The sequence below is a fragment of the Urocitellus parryii genome, chromosome 8, assembly GCF_045843805.1.
Source record: "Urocitellus parryii isolate mUroPar1 chromosome 8, mUroPar1.hap1, whole genome shotgun sequence".
NCBI lineage: Eukaryota > Metazoa > Chordata > Mammalia > Rodentia > Sciuridae > Urocitellus > Urocitellus parryii.
This window is the reverse complement of record NC_135538.1, coordinates 54,765,062-54,785,926: the sequence shown is the minus strand read 5'-3', so window position 1 is coordinate 54,785,926 and position 20,865 is coordinate 54,765,062. Positions and strand designations below refer to the sequence as shown.

The following is a 20,865-nucleotide window of genomic DNA, read 5'->3' as shown; positions in this document are numbered from 1 at the left end:
GATGGGAAATTGCTGTCAGCTAAAGGGTGGTGCTATTACCATAGCCCGATTTCTGAAGCCTTTAGAAAAAAATATCCCCTGCGTTAATTAGCATTCGCCACAGGCACTAGTGTTGTACTGCAGTACTGGAAGAACTCAGATAATAAGAGAACACAAGAGTGCAGTCTCTAACTTTTAACTAATATTTTACCTTTTAAAAATGTAGATTATAAAGAAAGAGTTTTGTCTGTTAAATAAATATGCTCCTTTATGGCTGATCTATACCCTTAAATCATCGTGAAATAGATATTATGTTCTAAAATCAACTAAGTACTAACAGTACCTAAAATAGGAAAAATCTTACTTTACCTCTTTGATCTGCTTAATCCACAAATCTCTTCCAAGAAACTCCTGATGTAAAACTACTGGAGCTGAGTTTAGATGAAAAGTCACACAGTCACTGGTCTTTTCTTTAATAAAAGGCTGGAGGTCAGAATTTATCTAAAAGGAGTAGTTAAAATAGTTCTATCAGTAAAATGTATACATAATAGTATGTTTTAGTCATACTCAGAAAGCACCAGTAATGCAGTAAAATGAAGTTTTAAGATGCACATTAGTAAGCTTTAATAAGCAAAAGAGCATTTTGGATTATTAACATTAACCTTTACAATTCTTTAGAATTAATTAATTTTCTCCATTAATACTTTTTTTTTTTTTTTTTTTTGGTGGTGCTGGGGATCAAACCCAGGGCCTTCGAATGGTGTGTCCATGCTCTACCATTGAACTACATCCTAAGTCCCATTCATTTTTTCCTTTTTTGTCTCAGTCTCCCTTGCAGCTGGTTTTCAAGTGTGCATCATTACACCCAGTCTTATTTCTTTTTTATTTGGTAGCAACCTTTATTTTAATTAAGTTAAAAGGAAGGATTTAGATAAAGGTTTAATAAATATAATTATTTAATAAATTACATTTAATAAAATATGCAAAAAATCTCATCTGGAAGATATATAAATATATATATATTTCCCCCCTCCCTTTTATGAGCTATTTAACACCTAAAAATATATACTAAATGAAAATTTTAAATCATTCATATATATGAAAGAAATAAATAGCTAGTTTTAGGCTATTTGAGATATACATATGCCATTTAAGAGAATCAGCAGTTAAAATTGAAGCTTTCAGTTTTATTCAGCATATTTTATAACTTCCCATAATTTATTTTACATAAGGAGCTATAATGCAATGGTATAAAAAATAACAAATATCGGGCTGGGATTGTGGCTCAGCGGTAGAGCGCTCGTCTCGTACCGGCAGGACCCGGGTTAGATCCTCAGCACTACATAAAAATAAAGGCATTGTGTTGTGTCCATCTACACCTAAAAAAATAAATAAATATTTCTTAAAAACAAACAAACAAACAAATATTCTCCCATTCTGTCAATGGGAATATTATATGTTATTTAATAATTTTAAGAGTTCTCTCAAGAACCCTTTCAGCTGGGCATGGTGGCACATGCCTGTAAAATCCCAGTGGCTTGGGAGGCTGAGGCAGGAGATCACAGGTTCAAAGCCAGCCTTAGAGAAAGTGAGGTGCTAAGCAACTCAGTGAGACCCTGTCTCTAAATAAAATACAAAATAGGACTGGGGATTGGCTCAGTGGTCAAGTGCCCCTAAATTCAATCTCTAGTCCCTCCTGTCCCCCCCCCCCCCAAAAAAAAAAAAAACCCTTTCAGGTGGAAAGAAAAGACAAACATCAAAAATATGGCCTTTGGAAGGCTGAAACAGAAGGATTGCAAATTCAAGGCTAACCTCATCAACTTAGCAAGACCCTAAACAACTTAGTGAGACTATTTCAAAATAAAAAAATAAAAAGGGTTGGGGATATAGCTAAGTGGTAAATTGTCCCTGGATTAAATCCCCAGTACTAAACAAAAAACAAAAACAAAACAAAACAAAACAAAAAACACCAAACAAAAACAAACAAACAACATGGCTTAAGTAAACTGTGGACTTCTGTCAAAATTATATAGTACTTAACAATCATACTGTTTATACTATACAATCACCATCTATGACTGACAGATTTTGAGCATACAAACATTTTTTGACATATAAAAGTAGCTTATTAAATGGCAAAAGGTTTTTTTGTATATCACTTTAGCTACTTAAGTATGGCAAAAGATAAAGGGTGTGCAAATACCTTATGACTCATGGCCATGTGCTTTCCATACTGAAATGCCATATCCTGAACCTCAGCATCATGCTTTGCTAATTCCATCGCAGCTTGGCAGCTCTTTGCTAGTAAGGCACCATGGGAGAGAAAAGTCTGCTCCTTCCAAGTTGATATTCCAATATCATCTGTGATATAATTTTCCTAAAATGTAACAAAAGACAAGATTAAAAGCATTTTAGGAGTAACTTAATTGTTTCTGTTTTTGATGAATAAAAGAGTTAGGAAAAGAGCTATTCAAAACTGGTGAATGCAACAAAACAGAACTAAAAGATGCCAAATCTTGATTTTATAGTGTCTCACTAAGTTGCTTACTGTCTCACTAAGTTGCTTAGGGCCTCACTCATTTTCTGAGGTTGGCCTTAAACTTGCCTTCTCATGCCTCAGTTTCCTCAGTTGATGGGATTATAAGTATGAGCCACCACGACTGGCCTGAGAATGTATTTTAATATATGAAAAGTTAATATGTAGTAGTATGTAAACCACAGTATTTTTCCATTCACACTAAAGAGGCACTTGATAAAATTCAACTCCTATTCTTATCCACTAAATAAAATACGAAATAGGACTGGGGATATGGCTCAGTAGTCGAGTGCTCCTGAGTTCAATCCCTAGTACTGGGGATTTAATCCAGGGGGTACGAAAAACGAATAAAGTAGGAACTGATGTGTATTTCTTTTAACATGATGGGGATTGTGTGTGCGTGTGTGTATAAGCCCAAAACCAGCAAATACTTATGGGGAAATAGGAGCCTTCCTCACTAACATCAGGAATAAGACAGAGATGCACAACACCGCTGCTGTTTAACAATGTAATGAAAGAGACAGAGAAAGACAGATGTATAAAGATTAGCAGGGAAGAGTTTATTGCTATTTGAAGACAATATAAACTGCAATGGGAAAACCGAGAGGCTCAACTAAAAACTACTACAAACAAGATAATTGAGTAAGGGAGCAGTGTTAAAATTAATAATTTGTAATTAACATAATAAGTGTATTAACCATAGATCTCATACATAAAAACTAATCAGAGAGTATTACAAACAGTATCTTCTCTTCCATTATACAAAAAGAAAGATTAAAAAGCTGGGAATAAACTTAAAATGTACAAAATTGTTATGAAGAAAATGTTACAATACTACTGAAGGAACAAAAGTGACTTGAGCTAGGTGCTGTGACATACACCTGTAATTCCAGCTAGAGGCTAAGACAGGAGAATTGCAAGTTCAAGGCCAACCTCAGCAACTTAGAGACCCTGTTTCAATAAAAAAGGGGGAGGGGCAGGGATACAGGGATACAGGGATATACTTCAGTGGTAAAATGCCAAGTTCAATCTCCAGTACTTGGAGTGGGGAAAGTAACTTGAATGACTGTAAAGACAGATAATGTTCAAAGACAGTAAGAGCTAACTAACCTCATACTTCTCCAATGAAACTAACAATCTCCACAATACCCCAAATCAGGCAAGTTGATTCTAAAGTTCATGTAGAAAAAAATAAGCAAACAAAAATGGCAGGGAAAACCTTGAGAACAGAAGAGCAAGGTACTATATGTATGCATGGGGGAAGGGTGGAAAGGAAGAGCAAATTTTGTCTAGTCCTACTAGATACTGTGACATACTAAAAACCTTCTGTAATTTAAAAAACATGTACTTTTTAGACACACGGACAATGGAACAAAATAGAAGCTTCAGAAAGCAACCAAATTATATATAGGAATTCACTATATTTTAGGGAAAAGTTGGACTTCTCAGTAAATGGGTGGGGTAGGTATCATTTACTATAAAAAGCTATCTGGAAAAAATAAAGTCTAATCTGCATTTTATACCATTTACTAGGATAAACTCCAAATGGCAAAACCAAAACCAAACAAACAACTATACAACCTTCTGCAAGGTTAGAAGATTATCAAAGAAACAGCCGATAAATCTCCCTCCTTCATAAAGATGTCCACACTCTTATCCCTGGTACCTAGGAATGTTGTTGTACATGGCTAAAGGGACATTGCAGATGTGATTAGATTCAGGATAAGGATTTAAATTCAGGATTTTGAGATGGAAAATTAACTGAGTGGGTGAAATACAATCACAAGGTCAATATAAGAAGGAGGCATCAGAGTCAGAATAATATTAGGTGACATAATGAAAGGAAGGAGACTGATAGATGCTATGTTGCTGGATCCAAAGATGGAGGATGGGAACATGGGCCAAGGAATGAAGGTTGAAACTAGAAAAGGCAAGGAAATGGGTTTCTCCAAGAGTCTCCAGGACAGCAACCATGTCATCATCTTGATTTTGTGGCTTCTGACCAATAAACAGTGTCCAATTCCCCAAAGCTTCACTCTGTGTAAGTAAGATCCTGAATAAATAGGCCTCTCAAATATGGTTGGTGGAATTGGAGACTAGATGGAAATTTTCTATTGAAGTGATAAATTATTTTCCCTGTAACCTACATCCAGGAATTAATCTTACAGATCACACATATGTGAAATGGAACATGGACAAGGGCCAGGGTGACTTTTTAAAAATACAATTCAAAACCACCCTGGCCTCCAGGATGTTTCTCAAGCACTGCAGGCATTTCATCTGTAAGAAGGCCTTTGCACTTGCTGTTCTCTCTGGCAGACACTGTCCCCTGACGTTTACATGGCTAAATTCCCCTCATTGCTTTCTGGTGTCTTTTCAAAATTCTATTCATTTTTAATGATCTACCTCTCTCCCACATTATTTCCTATTTCCTTACTCTGTTTGAACATGTTTTCTTTGATACTATTGGACCTTTCATAAATTTATTTGTTTACTGGTTTATTGTCTATATCTTCCACTAGAATATAAGCTCCATGAAAATAAGGATCTTGCTTTGTCAACTGAATCAAGGATATAAATATGGATAGATATATCAACACCTAATATAGTATGTTAGGTACGCAATGAATATTTACTGAATCTTTTATCTTTGTTTCGATGTCTTTCTTTTTCTCCCTCTTTTCAATTTCCTTTACTCTCTCTCCCACCCCCCCAACTGTTGTTTTTTTTTTTGAGACTTTGGGGATTGAACCCAAGGTGGTGCTACTACTAAGCTACTAAGCTATAACCCAAGCCCTTTTTGTCTTTTATTTTGAAAAAGGGTCTCACTCAGTTGAGCAGGCTGGTCTCAAATTTGTAATCTTCCTGCCTCAGCCTCCTGAATTGCTATGATTACAGGTGTGTGCCCCCATACCAACTTTCCTTTATCCTGCCTAATTTGGTCATAATGAAGAGTTGAAATAATTCTCCGTTGGGCTGGGATGTAGCTCAGTGGCAAAGCGTCTGCCTTGCATTCGCAAAGCCCTGGGTTCGACTCCCAGTTCCAAAAAAAAAAAAAAAAAAAAAAAGAACCCCACCAAAAAAAAAAAATAAGATTAAAAACAAAAAAACAACCCTTAGGGGCTGGGGATGTGGCTCAAGCAGTAGCGCGCTCACCTCACATGAGTGCAGCCCGGGTTCGATCCTCAGCACAGCATACAAACACAAACAAAGATGTTGTGTCCGCCAATAACTAAAAAAAAATAAATATTAAAAAATTCTCTCTCGCTCGCTCTCTTTAAAAAAAAAGATATATTAAAAAAGAGAAATAATTCTCCTTTAATGTCTCATTCCTACTCATAGAATCAAGATAAACTTCATAGCACTACATTTAAGGTCTTCCTTTTTTTTTCCCTGTTTGTTACCGGGGATTGAACCCAGGGGAGCTTGACCACTGAGCCACATCCCCAGCCCACTTTTAAAAATTAAATTATTTATTTATTCTAAGTTGTTATATATGATGGCAGAATGCAATTCATTTCATATTATACATTTAGAGCACAATTTTTCAAGTCACTGATTGTACACAAAGTATTTCCAGACCAGTTGTGTCTTCATATTGTACTTAAGGTTAATGATGTCTAACTCATTCCACCATCATTCCTACTGCCTTACCCCCTGCCTTCCCTTCCCTCCCCTTTGACCTATCAAAAGTTTCTTCATTCCTCCCTTGCTTCCCCCCCCCATCGCCATTATGAGTCAGCATCCTCATATCAAAGGAAACATTCGGCCTTTGGTTTTCTGGGATTGGCTTGCTTCACTTAGCATTGTATTCTCCAACTTCATCCATTTACCTGCAAATGCCATGATTTTATTCTCTTTTAATGCTGAGTAATGTTCTATTGTGTATATATACACAAAAGTTTCCCTATCCATTCATCTATTGAAACGCATCTAGGTTGGTTCCACAGTTTATCTATTGTGAATTGTGCTGCTATAAACAGCTGTGTCACTTTAGTATGCTGTTTTTAAGTCCTTCACCTAACCCTCTTTTATATTTTATTTAGAAACAAGGTCTTGCTGAGTTGCTTAGGGCCTCACAAAGTTCTGAGGCTGGCTTTGAATTCACCATCCTTCTGACTCTGCCTCCCAAGTCACTGGGATTCTAGGCTAAGCTCCCACGCCTGGCTTAAGGCCTTCCTTTTGAGTTAGCAAGCAGTAATTCTTGGTTCCATCTCCTATCCAAAATATTCCCTATTTCATTCACACAGGACAATTGGTTGTTTCTGAAGTAGAATATATACTTTCGCATTTGTACAAATTTTAAAATATCATTCTCTACAAAGGAAATATCATTTCCTCACATTCTTTGCCAGGAAATTGAATCAATTCAGTACAAATATAATTTCTTTGAGGAATATCAAATATCAAAATATCTCCACAAATATTTTTTTCTTTTGATGAATATTACCTGAGTTATATTTTAACAGAGTACTTAATTCTCTTCAAATTTTATAATTGCTTACACAGCTGTTTCTCCAAAGGCTAGTCTTAGTCATCTTTTTTTATTTTATTCACTAAAGTTATATTTATTTCAGTAAATGTTTGCTGAATGAATAGAACCCAGTTTACCTATTGTAATTATTTTTAAAATTCTTTTTAGTTCTTGATGGACCTTTCTTTAATTTATCTATATGCAGTGCTGAGAATCGAACCCAGTGCCCCACATATGCTAGGCATGCACACTACCACTGAGTTATAATCCCAGCCCATCTGTAGTAGTTTTTAAGTAGCTGTTTATCTTTTTTTAATTTTAAAAGCTGATGGGTAGACATATTCAGACAATGGCATGCTATTCAGCAATAAAAAGAATGGAGCTACCATTACATGCTATTCCATGGATGAATCTCAAAAGCATTATGTTAAGTGAAAAAAGTCAGACACAAGAGACCTATATATTTTACATGATTCCATTTATCTGAAATGTAGGTTAGTGGTTGTCCGGGGCTGGAGGTTGGGGACTATAAATGGGCCTGAGAAACCATATAGAAGTATGTGTGAAAAGTGTTCTAAACTGGCTTATGGTGATGGTCATATCACTTTTTAGTTACTCAAAAATTATGGAATTATATGTTGGAAGTTGGTGAATTTTATATGTAAAAGGCATCTCAATAAAGCTTAAAAAAAAAGGTAAGGCTGGGGATTTGGCTCAGTGGTAGAGTGCTTGCCTAGCATGTGTGAGGCACTGGGTCAATTCTCAGCACTACATATGAATAAATAAAATAAAGATCCATCAATGATTAATAAAAATATTTAAAAAGAATTAATGAAGATAATATTTTCCATTTCTTGTTCTAAAATAGTTAATTTAACTTTTAAAAAATTTACATGATCATCATTTAACTTTTAATGATTGGTATATCAACTTCATTTATTCATACACAAACATTAAGGTTCTATCATGGGTCGGGATCTTTGTAAAATAATTTAGATATGAAGATTAATAGTCTATCTTCAAGAAGCTCACAGTTCAAGGACAGATTGTATATAGATATATATAGGTATATATACCTATATATTGATATGTAGAAATAAATATACAAATGTAGATATCCTCATATAGGATATATAGATAATTCCATTTCAGAACAATAATTGCAGGATCTCTGATGAGCAAAGATTCAGTTTTGTTCATTATATATTTCTTACGGGAATTTAGAGATTTTTTTTTTTTTTAATGAGATTTAATTTTTTTTTTAAATATTTACTTATTTATTAGCTATTGGCGGACACAACATCTTTGTTGGTATGTGGTGCTGAGGATCGAACCCGGGCCGCACGCATGCCAGGCGAGCGCGCTACCGCTTGAGCCACATCCCCAGCCCTAGAGATTTTATTTAATAATTTTCACACTTTAAATTATGCAAGTAACACATGATCACAGAAAAAAATTAAGAAATTCAGAAACCAAGAAACAATTAATTTATAGTCCCCTGAAATCTACTGCCACCAGTTAATTGCACCATAAGTTAATAATTCTGTTCCTAAGTTAATCTGAAATGTTATTCCCTGAACATTAAGTTATTACCTATTGTGAACTTGGTTATTAATGAAACAAAATCCCCCTATTCATTTCTACCAGCTTGTCATCTATATACTAAAAGAACATGCTCTGTTCTTTTAGGAACAAAGGGAAAGTTAATGTACAATGTAAAATATGGAGATAAGATAACCACATCTATACCAGACTTTTTACTCTCCAGATATATAGAATTGAATTGAATGAATAATCAGAGTGAATGAGATTTAAATATGCATACAGCATCAAGTTATATAGATGCAGTTTTTGTTGTTGTTTTGGTACTAGGGATTGAATTCAGGGGTGCTTTACCACTGAATCACATCCCCAGCCCTTTTTATTTTTTGAGACAGGGTCTCATTAAGTTGTTTAGGGTCTCACTAAATTCATGAGGATAGACTTGAACTTACAATCCTCCTGCCTCAGTCCCCCAATTCTATAGAATACATGCAGTTTTTACTGAAAATTTATTATATATTAAAAGATGATATAGTCATGAATATTTAGTTTTGACTTATTTCCTTATTTTCAGGAAGGTAAGTCAATATACTTATTGAATGACTATCAGAACGTCAATAATTTAGAAAAATAAAGGTCTCATGACTTTTTGCTCAAGTAAAGCAGGTTCAAATATGGGAAAAAACCTATAAACCTGAAGTTTATAAGATGATGTTTGCCCAAGAGGGTGGCATTGGTGGTATCACTCAGATGTAACATGCTACTTTGCTACTTTATTGCCTGACAAAACATACTTTGAATTGCTTTTTTCCTGGTGTTGATGCATTTGTATGTATTCATAGGAGACCAAAGTACATTTGTGAAAGTGGCTGTCTAGGATTAAAGGTCAGGTCCATGGCCACAGAATAAAGGCAAACTAATTGGCCTGGGAAGATATCAAAGCTAACAAGAACCTGTCGGGCCAAATTGCTCCCTTTCACATGATCAGAAGAGAAGTTTTGGAACTCAGCAGCTAGTTATCCATGGAGATAAAAGTACTTTTAGAAAAGTATGCAGAGCTCTTGTTCATTGCTGGTGGGACTGCAAATTGGTGCAGCCAATTTGGAAAGCAGTATGGAGATTTCTTGGAAAGCTGGGAATGGAACCACCATTTGATCCAGCTATTCCCCTTCTCGGTCTATTCCCTAAAGACCTAATAAGAGCATGCTACAGGGACACTGCTACATCGATGTTCATAGCAGCACAATTCACGATAGCAAGATTGTGGAATCAGCCTAGATGCCCTTCAATAGATGAATGGATTAAAAAAATGTGGCATTTATACACAATGGAGTATTACTCTGCATTTAAAAATGATAAAATCATAGAATTTGGAGGGAAATGGATGGCATTAGAGCAGATTATGCTAAGTGAAGCTAGTCAATCTTTAAAAAACAAATACCAAATGACTCCTCTGATATAAGGGGAGGAAACAAGGACAGGGTAGGGACGAAGAGCTTGAGACGAAGATTTTCATTAACAGGGTTGAGAGGTGGGAGGGAAAGGAAACGAGAAGGGGAATCGCATGGAAATGGAAGGCGATCCTCAGGGTTATACAAAATGACATATAAGAGGAAAGGAGGGGTAAGACAAGATAATTCAAATGGAAGAAGTGATTTACAGTAGAAGGGGTAGAGAGAGAAAAGGGGAGGGGAGGGGAGGGGAGGGGGGATAGTAGAGAATAATACAGACAGCAGAATACATCAGACACTAGAAAGGCAATATGTCAATCAATGGAAGGGTAACTGATGTGATACAGCAATCTGTATACGGGATAAAATTGGGAGTTCATAACTCATTTGAATCAAACTGTGAAATATGATGTATGAGGAACTATGTAATGTTTTGAATGACCAACAATAAAAAAAAAAAAAAAAAAAAAAAAAAAAAAAAAAAAAAAGAAAAGTATGCAGAGGCTGGGGATGTGCTCAGTGTTGGAGCACATGCTAAGCACGTGTGATCATGTTGATCCCAACACCACACACACATATACACGCAATGCAAATATTTCTTGTTTCCCTGACCTCTGCTTCAGGTTCATACTCTGGGCCACTGCCTTTATAAATGTAATCTGAATTTGGGCTGGATAAGTGACTAGATCTCACTAATGCCACATTTCATTATTTTTATTTTCCTGATGCTGGGAATAAAACCAGGGACTTATGCATGCTAGGCAAGTGCTCTACCACTGAGCTATACATCCATTGCCCTCTCACATTTCACTATTTCAAATGTTTTCTTTAAACTGTTCTTTTCAAATATTTTCAGAAGACAGCCAAAACAGTCTTTTTATGTATATACATAAATTATATATACATATATTAAAATTATATACATATAGCACACTATATTTTGTATATGTATAATATACATAGATATAAATATACATATATAAAATCATATAAAATATTTATATAATTATATATAATTTTCATATATAAAAATTTATTAAAACCTTTTACAAGCTGGGCTTGGTGGTGCACACTCGTAATCCCAGCAGTTCGGAAGCCCAGGAGGCTGAGGCAGGAAGATCACAAGTTCAAAGCCAGCCTCAGCAATGGCAAGGTGCTAAGCAACTGAAACTCTGTCTTTAAATAAAATACAAAATAGAGCTGGGGATATGGCTCAGTGGTTGAGAGTTCCTAAGTTCAATCCCTGGAACCCCCCCTCAAAAAAAAAATACCCAAAGCCAACCTCAGCAAAGGTGAGATCCTAAGCAACTCAGTGAGACCCTCTTTCTAAAAAAATACAAAACAGGGTTGGGGACGTGGCTCAGTGGTTAGTGCTTTTGAGTTCAATCCCCAGTATCCCCCCACAAAACAACAAAAACTATCCTTTTACATATATAAAATTATGTATATACACACGTATATACATGTATATAGTCTTTATACATGTATATATAAAATTAAAATAAAAATTAATTTTATATACATAAAGATTATATAATTATATACATATATAAATAAATAAATCAAGCATAGGAAGCTTTCAATAAATCTCTACAATTAGGGATTAGAAGGAAGCAAGAAGAATGGAATCTAATATTTCCTGAGAGCTAATTACATGAGGACACTTTTGCATTATTTATCATATCAGCCCTCAAAAATCTTAAGCATCATCATTCCCATTTAATAGATAAGGAGGTTAAGGAGGTCAAGAATGTAGTTTGATCAAGACCAGACAATGCTATTAAGTAGCAGAGATGAGTCTCAGATGTATAGCAATTGGATTCTATTGCTTAACACATTTAGAAATATATGCAATGCTTAATATTTTTATGGTTTAAGAGTAGGTTGTGTTAAAGAGGAAATGACATATCTCATCAACACATCAAAAAGGCATTCAAACCTGTAAATTAAACCTTTCAATAATATTCATTGAAGAGACACGGGCATACAAGTAAGAAGAAACAGTAGGTAAATATGTTTTCAGGAATCCAGAGGGAGAGGGAAAAATATAGTATTTTAACAACATCATCTAATAGGATGAAATAATTTGCTTTGATTTATATTGCAGTCAAATAGGAGATAATAAAATAACAATCTGGAAGCTTTACACCCATGTAAATCATGGGGGAAGAAAGCTAGTAAGATTTACTAAAGGCTCTTTTTAAATGTTTCTATTCAAGGAATAGAGCTGTTAAAAATTTTACTCGTGAGTTAGACAGAAGGGTTGACAGGAATTTAAAATGTAAGAACTCCTTGGTCTAGCGCTTGGCCCCTTCCTTCCCTCTCTACCAGTCAGTTCTTGTTAAGCTACATCAGGAACAAGCATGCTGAAGAGGAGGGGTCTGGATGGAGGAAGGAATCCTATTTTACAGCAAGAAATCTTACCACCAGTAGGTGCTATGCCTGGGATGGGGGGAGGTTTGAAAGCTAAAGGGCAGCAGATATTTCTCGGACAGATTGTACAGTAGGGGCAGAGGGAAATCTGATTAACTCTTTGGATAAACTAACTGGACAGCACTAAAGAGAAATAGCCTGTTTGAAAATGCACAGTGTAGGTTGGTGCTTGACATACGTGGGAATGTACAATCGATGAAGTTCACTAATTTTTGTGCATATTTAGTACATACCAGACACTGTGGATTTAAGAATTAAGCACTACTTTTTGATATTAGGATAAGTTCAGCAGGGGATTATAAAGCAAATGGGTATGCGAAAAGTCCAGAGAAAGGGTTAAAAGAGGCTTTAGTGATGACTCTTAACTGAGTCTGTTTCTGAATAACAAACTGGAATTGGCTAGGAAGATAATACAGGGGATAATTTCGAGGCATCAATACTAGCTTATATTGTTGAAATATATAGTGGGAGATGTAGGTAAAGAAAGCCAGTAGGGTGTAAGAGGCCCTGAGCTTTGGATCATATCAATTAGGTACTGTGAACTGTTTTCAGTAGGAAACGACATGATCACATGTACAATTTAGATGGGTGGAGTAGGAATGAGGTTAACATGGTAGCCAGCGGGGACTGAGTGCAAGAACAATATGCACTGCTCAAAAAGTGAAACAAGATCCCTCCTTACTGTGGACAGGACAGTTGCTTATCCAGGATTCTCCACCACTTCACTAACAAAATCCTTATTTTATTAGTTATTATTTTATTATTCACTGTTCCTACCAAATATTAATTTAGAAATGGGTGTATGGTAAATCTAGCCATTGAGATATGAAAGAAATCCACCAGAAAGTTTCAAGAGACCCAGGTAGAAATGAGAACTGTCTCTTCTGGAGATTGCACAGTCTCAATCAGACATACTGAGGGCCATTGAGGCTAAACTGCCACCAGCCTGATAATAAATATGACATTAAAGACATCAAAGAGATAGAAAAGAATCTTGATACTATCAAATTGGCATGTAAACCATCCTGCATGTTCAGTAACAGTAAAATATATTTTCTTACTTTTGTTTTAATTTTACTGTTTTCAATTTTTTTTGCTCCTGAAAACACTTCAATGAATTCACTTCCTTTACACTACAGGAAGTCTGTACATGGTAACATTAACAAACTACTAAAACATTTTAGGAAGTGTATTAGTTACCTGTTGATCTATAATAACCCCCCTCCCCACTTGTTGTATTAAAACAACATTTATGGGCTGGGGTTGAAGCTCAGTGATACAGCACATGCCTCACATGCACGAGGTACTGGGTTCAATCTTCAGCACCACATAAAAATAAATAAATAAAGATATTGTATTGTTTCCATCTTCAACTAAAGAAATAGTTTTTAAAAATTTGTTATTTCAGTTTCTGAGGATCATTAATCCAGGAATAGCTCAGTAAGGTGGCTGTAGCTACTGTCACATGAAGGGGCTGAAGAATCTGCTTCTAAGCTCATGTAAGTGCTTGCTGGCCATAGGCTTTAGCTCCTTGCCACACAGGCCACTCTGTGGGTCTACTCACATAATTTCATAGCCAGCTTCCCTTAGTGTAAGTGACCCAAGAAGAGTAAGAGCACATACAAGAAGGAAGCTTCATAATCATTTATAAACTAATATTGGAAGTGCCAATATTTCTGCTATATGCAATTGGTTGACAGATCAACCCTAGTACAATGTTGGCAGTGATCACATGAGCAATACTAAGAGGTAGGATTCATTGGTGATGATCTTAGAGGATGCTTACTTACTACAGATGGAGTCTACAATGAGAATTATTTGGTCAACAGACCTGAACATTTTAAAGTCCCTTAAAACATTCTGCCTAACTGTTTTCTAGAAAAGATCTTCTGATGTACATACTGACCAGCCAAATTTGAGACTGTCTTACCAGTGTATTTCAGGCTACAAAGATTGTAGATACAAAAGAAAATGGCATACCTAAGGCTACTAGGGCTGAATGCAGATAGCGATGGGGAGTATGTCAAGGTGAAGCTAGAGGGACACATTGGAGTCAGGCTAAAGTGTATTTTCATTCATTTCTGGGATTTTGTCCCCCCCTTCCCCAAGAGCAATGGGATGTCATTAGATGGGGGTGGGGTGGGGAGTAGAAATGGAGCATCAGTATTTTTAAATCTCTGCCAGTGTGGAGAACAGACTAGGATTAGAGGTGTATCAGTTAACTTTCCATTACCGTAAAAAATACCTGAGTAATCAATTTAAACAGAGGAATAGTTTTGGAGGTTTAAGTCGATGGTTGCTTTGCCATTTTGCTTGTGCCTGTGGTGACACAGTATATCCTGGTAGGAACGCGTGGTAGAGGAAGCTTTTCACTTCATAGTGGCCAGGAAGCAAAGAGAGAGGCAGAAGAAGAGCCAGGGTCCCAATATTCCCTTGAAGGGTACACTTCAAGCAACCTAAGTCCCTTCCATTAGGCCCCATCTCCTAAAAATTTCACTACTTCCCCAAAAGCACCATGGCCTGGGGACCAAGCCTTCAATGCACGGGCCTTTGGGGGACATTCAAGATCCAAACTACAGCAGGAGGACTATCTACAGGTTGGCAAATGAGGAGGTTGCTTGGAGTATCTCTGAGAAGAGATGAAGGCATCTTAACCACAGGGGGGCAGCCAGCATCCTACACCAGGGTAAGCAGATGCAGGGTAAAGTCAGTTTAGCTTGTGCCACTGATGGCCAGGGGAGGCAGGGCATGAACAAAGTGGTAGAGCACTTGCCTGGGCATGCATAAGGCCCTGGGATCAGTCCCTTGCACCATGAAACAAACGAACGAACAAAAAGAATTATAAAGGCACCACTCTTGACTACTGTTACAGATGAATGAGTGTGTCCCTGCTCCCACCCTCCAATTCTAATGTTGACGCCCTAATCCTCAGTGTGACTGTGTGAAGCAAGAAAGCAATTAAATGAGGTCATAAGGGTAGACCCCTGATCTAACAGGATTACTGCTCTTATCTAATGTCCTTGATTGTTATTAGATACTAAGGAGCTTGCTAGTGCTTTTTGTCATGTGAGGACACAGCTAGGTGACTGTTAGCAAGTCAGAAAGAAATCCCTTACCAGAAACCAAATTGGTTAGAAACTTTCTCTTGGGACTTCTAGCCTCCAGAACTGTAAGAAAATAAATTTATTTTGGCCAGGTGTGACAGCTCTTCTGGAGGATGATCGCAGGTTTGTGGACAGCCTGGTTAACTTTGAATTTGTCTCAAAATAAAATAAAAAGGGCTGCGCTGAGGTAGAGCACTCTCCTGGCACATGTGAGGCATTGAGTTCAATCCTCAGCACCACATAAAAATAAATAAATAAAAATAAAGGTATTGTGTCCAACTAAAAAAAAAGTACTGAGGATGTAGCTCAATGGTACAGCACTTGCCTAATATATATGAGGCTCTGGGTTCTATGACCAGCACCACAAAGAAAGGAAGGGAGGATGGAAGAAAGGAAGGATGGAAGGAAGAAAAGAAGGAATTTTATGTTGTTTATGGAAGCCAAAGTTGACTAATACAACTATCTTTTAGGATTCAATCCATGATACTTTGAAAGCATATTTATACTGTTCCTCCCCATGTCTTTTAGCATGGACTTAACAACTATCATATTAATATACTGTCTTAAAATTTGTTGAAAAATCCATATTCTGGTTATCTATTTTTTACATAACAAACCATCCCAAAACTTGGTGGCATAAAACAACCACCATTTTTTTATGCTCACAGATTCTGTGGGTCAGGATTAGACAAGTCACAATGAAGATGACATATCTCTGCTCCATGATGTCTGGGGCCACAATTTGGAAGACCAGATAAGTTGGGGATGATTCAGAGAGCTGGGGATGATTTGGCTGGTTGGGATACGGAATGGCTGAATTACAGGGATCCACTTCCAGTAAGATTGCTTCTTAACCCCCACATCACTCAGGTCCATCTGGGACTGATGACTAGAGCACCTACCCACGATGTCTACATGTGACTTCTCACAGCATGGTGGTTACTTCCAAGGGGGCACTGTGTTTCAAGAGAGGGAATATTATAAGACACCCTTTTATGACCCAGTCTGAGAAGTCACATAACACTATTTTTGTGGTATTGTACTGGTTGAGTGCTCTGAAGCCAACTAAAATTCAAGGGAAAGGAATCCAGATTGCCACCACTGAATGGGAGACGATAGGAGGGGAGTCATTGAATTAGCCCTGTTTTTTCTTAAACCAATAGAGTCTGCTTTTGAAAAGAGTGTGCAGGAGCAACCGCATTCTCTGCTTCCTCTCAGTTATGCTTCTGGCAATAGTGGTGACATAGGAAATGGAGGAAGGCAGCCCCAGGGGTGAGCCTGGTAAGAAACAGAAGTATTAAAAAGGTCTCCCAAATTGTTGGCTTAAAATCTGGAGGAATAGTGATGCTCTTCATGAAGACAGAGAACAGTGAGTGGTTCTGGAAGACTGCATCATATACCTGGTCTTAGTTGTGCTTAGTCTGAAATGCCTGTAGACCTCCAAGTAGAAATACTGAGTAAGCAGCTATTTAGCTCTAGAACTCAGGAGTGATCTGGGATGGAGATAAAATGGGGACTCTCTGGCATATAGACAGATGGTAATTGAAGGCTTGGGTTTCACTTTCTGAACAGTTTATTCTTGTCCTTTGATCAGAATGGGATTCTATTAAACAATTTACATGCTTAGCAGCGGTGTTTCATCTCTCAGGCAAATAAACTGCCTTTTAAGATGTTTTGCTGTGATAGCTGACAGTGAGTGACCTAGAGTGCTTTTGAATGGTGTATAAATTCAATTTAAAGATTTAACAAATAAAAACATACAGCAACTAGATCCACTCTAAACTGGAGGGTCTACTTAATCAAATGGGCCATTTTGCATACTAAGCTTTCTCAGTTTCCAACAGCTTTTCTTCCTTCTCAATATCTATATTGATCTTCACTACCTTTGCATTTTTAATACTTGAACATTTAACTTCTAGTACATTTGCTTCACGACACCTTTGCCACTTTTGAACCTCTTTAAGTAAAAACATTTTGTGGAATTAAAAAATTACAGTTGAGCGTGATGATGCCCATCTGTACTCCTAGCTACATGAGAGGCTGAGACAGGTGATGGCAAGTTTGAGGCCAGCCAGGGAAACTTAGTGAGACCCTGCTCAAAATAAAATAAAAACAGATGGGGATGTACCATGTGGGTAGTTACCTAGTATGTAGGAAGCCCTGGGCTCAATTCCTAGTATTGCAAGATAAAAAAAGAAAAAAATATATAATACTACTTAAATGTGTTAGTATGTGCCAGGGGTTTTTATTTTTACTTTAAAATTGTATGTATTATATAAACTTTTAAATTAATTAATTAAGTTAATTAAATTAACTTAATTAAGTTTGGATATTGGGGGATTAAACCCAGGGGTGCTTAACCACTGAGCCACATCCCTAGCCCTTTAAAATACTTTATCTAGAGATAGGGTCTCACTGAGTTGCTCAGTACCTCACTAAGTTAATGAGGCTGGCTTTGAACTCCTGTCTTAACTTCCAAAGCCACTGGGATTACAGGTGAGCACCACTGTGCCCAGCTCATATATACTTTTGTATGTTTGATATATTTCATAATTACAACAAACCATTTTAAAAGACTCTCAATAGTATTAAAATTGGAATAAATTTGACATTTTCATTTCTAACAAATGATTTAACATTGTTTTTACCTTGTGAAAAAAGGATGCCTAGTAAAATAACAGATATTTATTATCATCATCACTACTGGCATCTTCAAAGTCTTGGATCTGTGAATGATGTAAGCTAGAACAGATGCCCAACAAACAATAAAACATGACGTGATATGTTTTATTAGCTCATTAATACATGCCTTGGGTACAATGTAAGGGACAGGCTGTAGGTAAATGGACCAATGAAATACACCCTGGAGTGTCTTAATACTTTTATACAGCATTCACTGTCTCACTTTTAAACCTCTTAAAATATACATTTCCTTTTTAAAACAGGTTTTATGCGCGTGCGCGCGCACACACACACACACACACACACACACAATATTTTTAACTTCAAAGAAAGGAAAATAAACCTTTCTTTTTCTTTTTGGAACTGGGGATTGAACCCAGGGGAGCTTTACCACTAAGCTACATCCTAGCCTTTTTAAAAAAAAATGTTTTATTTTGAGATAGGGTCTCACTAAGTTGCTAAGGGTCTTGCTAAGTTGCTGAAGCTAGCTTTGAACTTTTGATCCTCCTGCCTTGGTCTCCCAAGTTGCTGGAGTATGCCATCATGTGCCATCATGCCTGATTCTAAACTTTTCCTATTTCTAATCTATAAAATAAAAAGTTCAACATGAACACCTTTCCACATTGGTCAGATAAATTAGCTTCTTTTAACTCAAACACACTAATTCCCTCTGTCCAGTCAACCTCACTTGTTCTCCTTCACCCATTTTTATGGGAAGAGTTTGCAAAGCTGCTTGCAAAGAAGGTATACAGATTTGCAATGACTTTGTAGGGATTTGTGTAGATTTTTCAGAAAAGGATTAATAAACTGCAAAAACTTTAAAAAAATACTGTCATATTATAAACAGTTCTAATATGGCTTTTCTGAAACTCGCCTAAGTACTAAATTTTTGCTACGGACAGCATGGAGAGGGTTGACATTCAGGTTACTTAATGCTTTCTATCACTGAAAGGTAGGTCTTGTGTCCTCAGGCTAGAAGCCTCTGGTTAAACTCCTCAAACCAGCTCCCTAATGACAGGCTTAGCCTAGACACCCAAATCCCCACAGATATCTAACACTGACTATGGTTTACAACTGGTAAAGCTATTCTTGAACCCAATAGCTTCAAACAACAATTGTTTATTATTGTTTATGGGCTTTGAAGCAACTGGCTCATGTAGGCTGGTGGCTCCACAGCTTACTACACATCTCTGGTTTGGCACAAGAGGGTCCACTCCAGTTTATCTCATTCTTCCAAGACCTACAAGCTAGCCAGGGCATGTTTTTCTCTCAGTGATAGTAGAGACTCAAGAGGGCCTTCTACTGGCCAAAGCAATTCAAATAGCTGAGCCCAGAGTTAAAGGACATGAAAGTACATCACAGGACGCTCCCACAGCAGAAGGGCACTGCAGTTGGATGGCAAAGGATGTGGATGTGTACACCAGTTATCTACGGCTACATATCTACATATCTACATAACAAATTACACCAAACTCAGTGGCCTAAAGCAACAATAAACATTTATTATGTCTCACAATTTCTGTGGATCAGGAAATCAGGAATGGCTCGCCTACTTGTTCTAGCTTGGGACGTCTCATAAAAGATTAGAAATGTTATATTATGCGAAGAGACTAAAACGATTTGTGCAAATATCCTGTATTTCTCATTACTGCCTGTTACTTTTGAAACCATACTTTTGTGTGGTGCAGTTAATTTTATGGGGGGGAAATGCTGTTTAGAAATTATTTGCATCAAATAAAAGACTGTAATATGTAAAGCACAGGTTAAAAGATGGTCATCATTGACCCAATTCCACAAAACACACAGTAAGAGAGTAATAAAATACGATACATAAATTGTAAATCAATAAGTTGAGAAGTAGGATACTTGCTCAACTCCTGGGCCCTTGCCCCACATTTGTTTCCACTGCTAACAGTTGCCTGTGCTGCTTCACACCTGTTTTATATCAACCCTCTTCCAGCTGGTCTCTCTGCTTCTAATTTCTTTGGTTTCCAATTTATCCTATTCACAGCTTTTGTAATAATTTTTTATAACAGATTTTCTTACTGAATAAGATCCCATGGTAATATCCTAATTCTTAATATTTTAAATTCAAACTCCTCAACACAAATGTTCTATCCACTGATTTATTTATCCCCTTAAAATGATCATCCTTCCCCACCAAGGCCCCAGCATCAGCTTCCATTATACTTTTGTCTCCATCTCAGTTCTCAATACACATACCTGATTGGTCTAGAAGAGCTGCTACAACATAATAGGCACTCAATAACATTAGTTGAATGAACAGTCCTTGAATAGTAACAAGGTAATCTTAAAACAAAGTTATAGGCTTCTTTCTTTGCTTTGCTGGGGACAGAAGTCGGGCCTCATGCAGGCTAAGCAAGCACTCTACCACTGAGCTAGATCTCTAGCTTTTTTTATTTTGAGATAGGGTCTTGCTAAATTGTCATGGCTAGCCTCAAACTTGTAATCCTTCTGCCTCAGCATGGTGAGCAGATGGGATTACAGTTGTGCGCCACCACACCCAGCTGGTTTCTTTCTTTAGTTTTAGTTGAGCCTATGTTCAAAGCACTTTCATGTGTGTATCACATGCATTTTCATAACACCTCTCTGAACTCTACTCTAACCACTTTTATGTTCATCTTCCATGTTTCACCTTTCATA

General features: G+C 36.9%; 1 protein-coding gene across 4 annotated transcripts in view; it reads right to left on the bottom strand.

Annotated features, from left to right (window-relative positions):
- Pdss2 (decaprenyl diphosphate synthase subunit 2) overlaps positions 1-20,865 on the bottom strand; it is a 268,265-nt gene that overhangs the window by 47,508 nt on the left and 199,892 nt on the right. For all 4 annotated transcript variants that reach the window (XM_077801684.1, XM_077801683.1, XM_026389653.2 and 1 more), the window contains 2 exons: positions 2,183-2,356; positions 349-480 (listed from right to left, as the gene is read on the bottom strand). In XM_077801684.1, the coding sequence (XP_077657810.1) occupies positions 349-480; positions 2,183-2,356 (306 nt within the window). The remainder of the gene's footprint in view (positions 1-348; positions 481-2,182; positions 2,357-20,865) is intronic.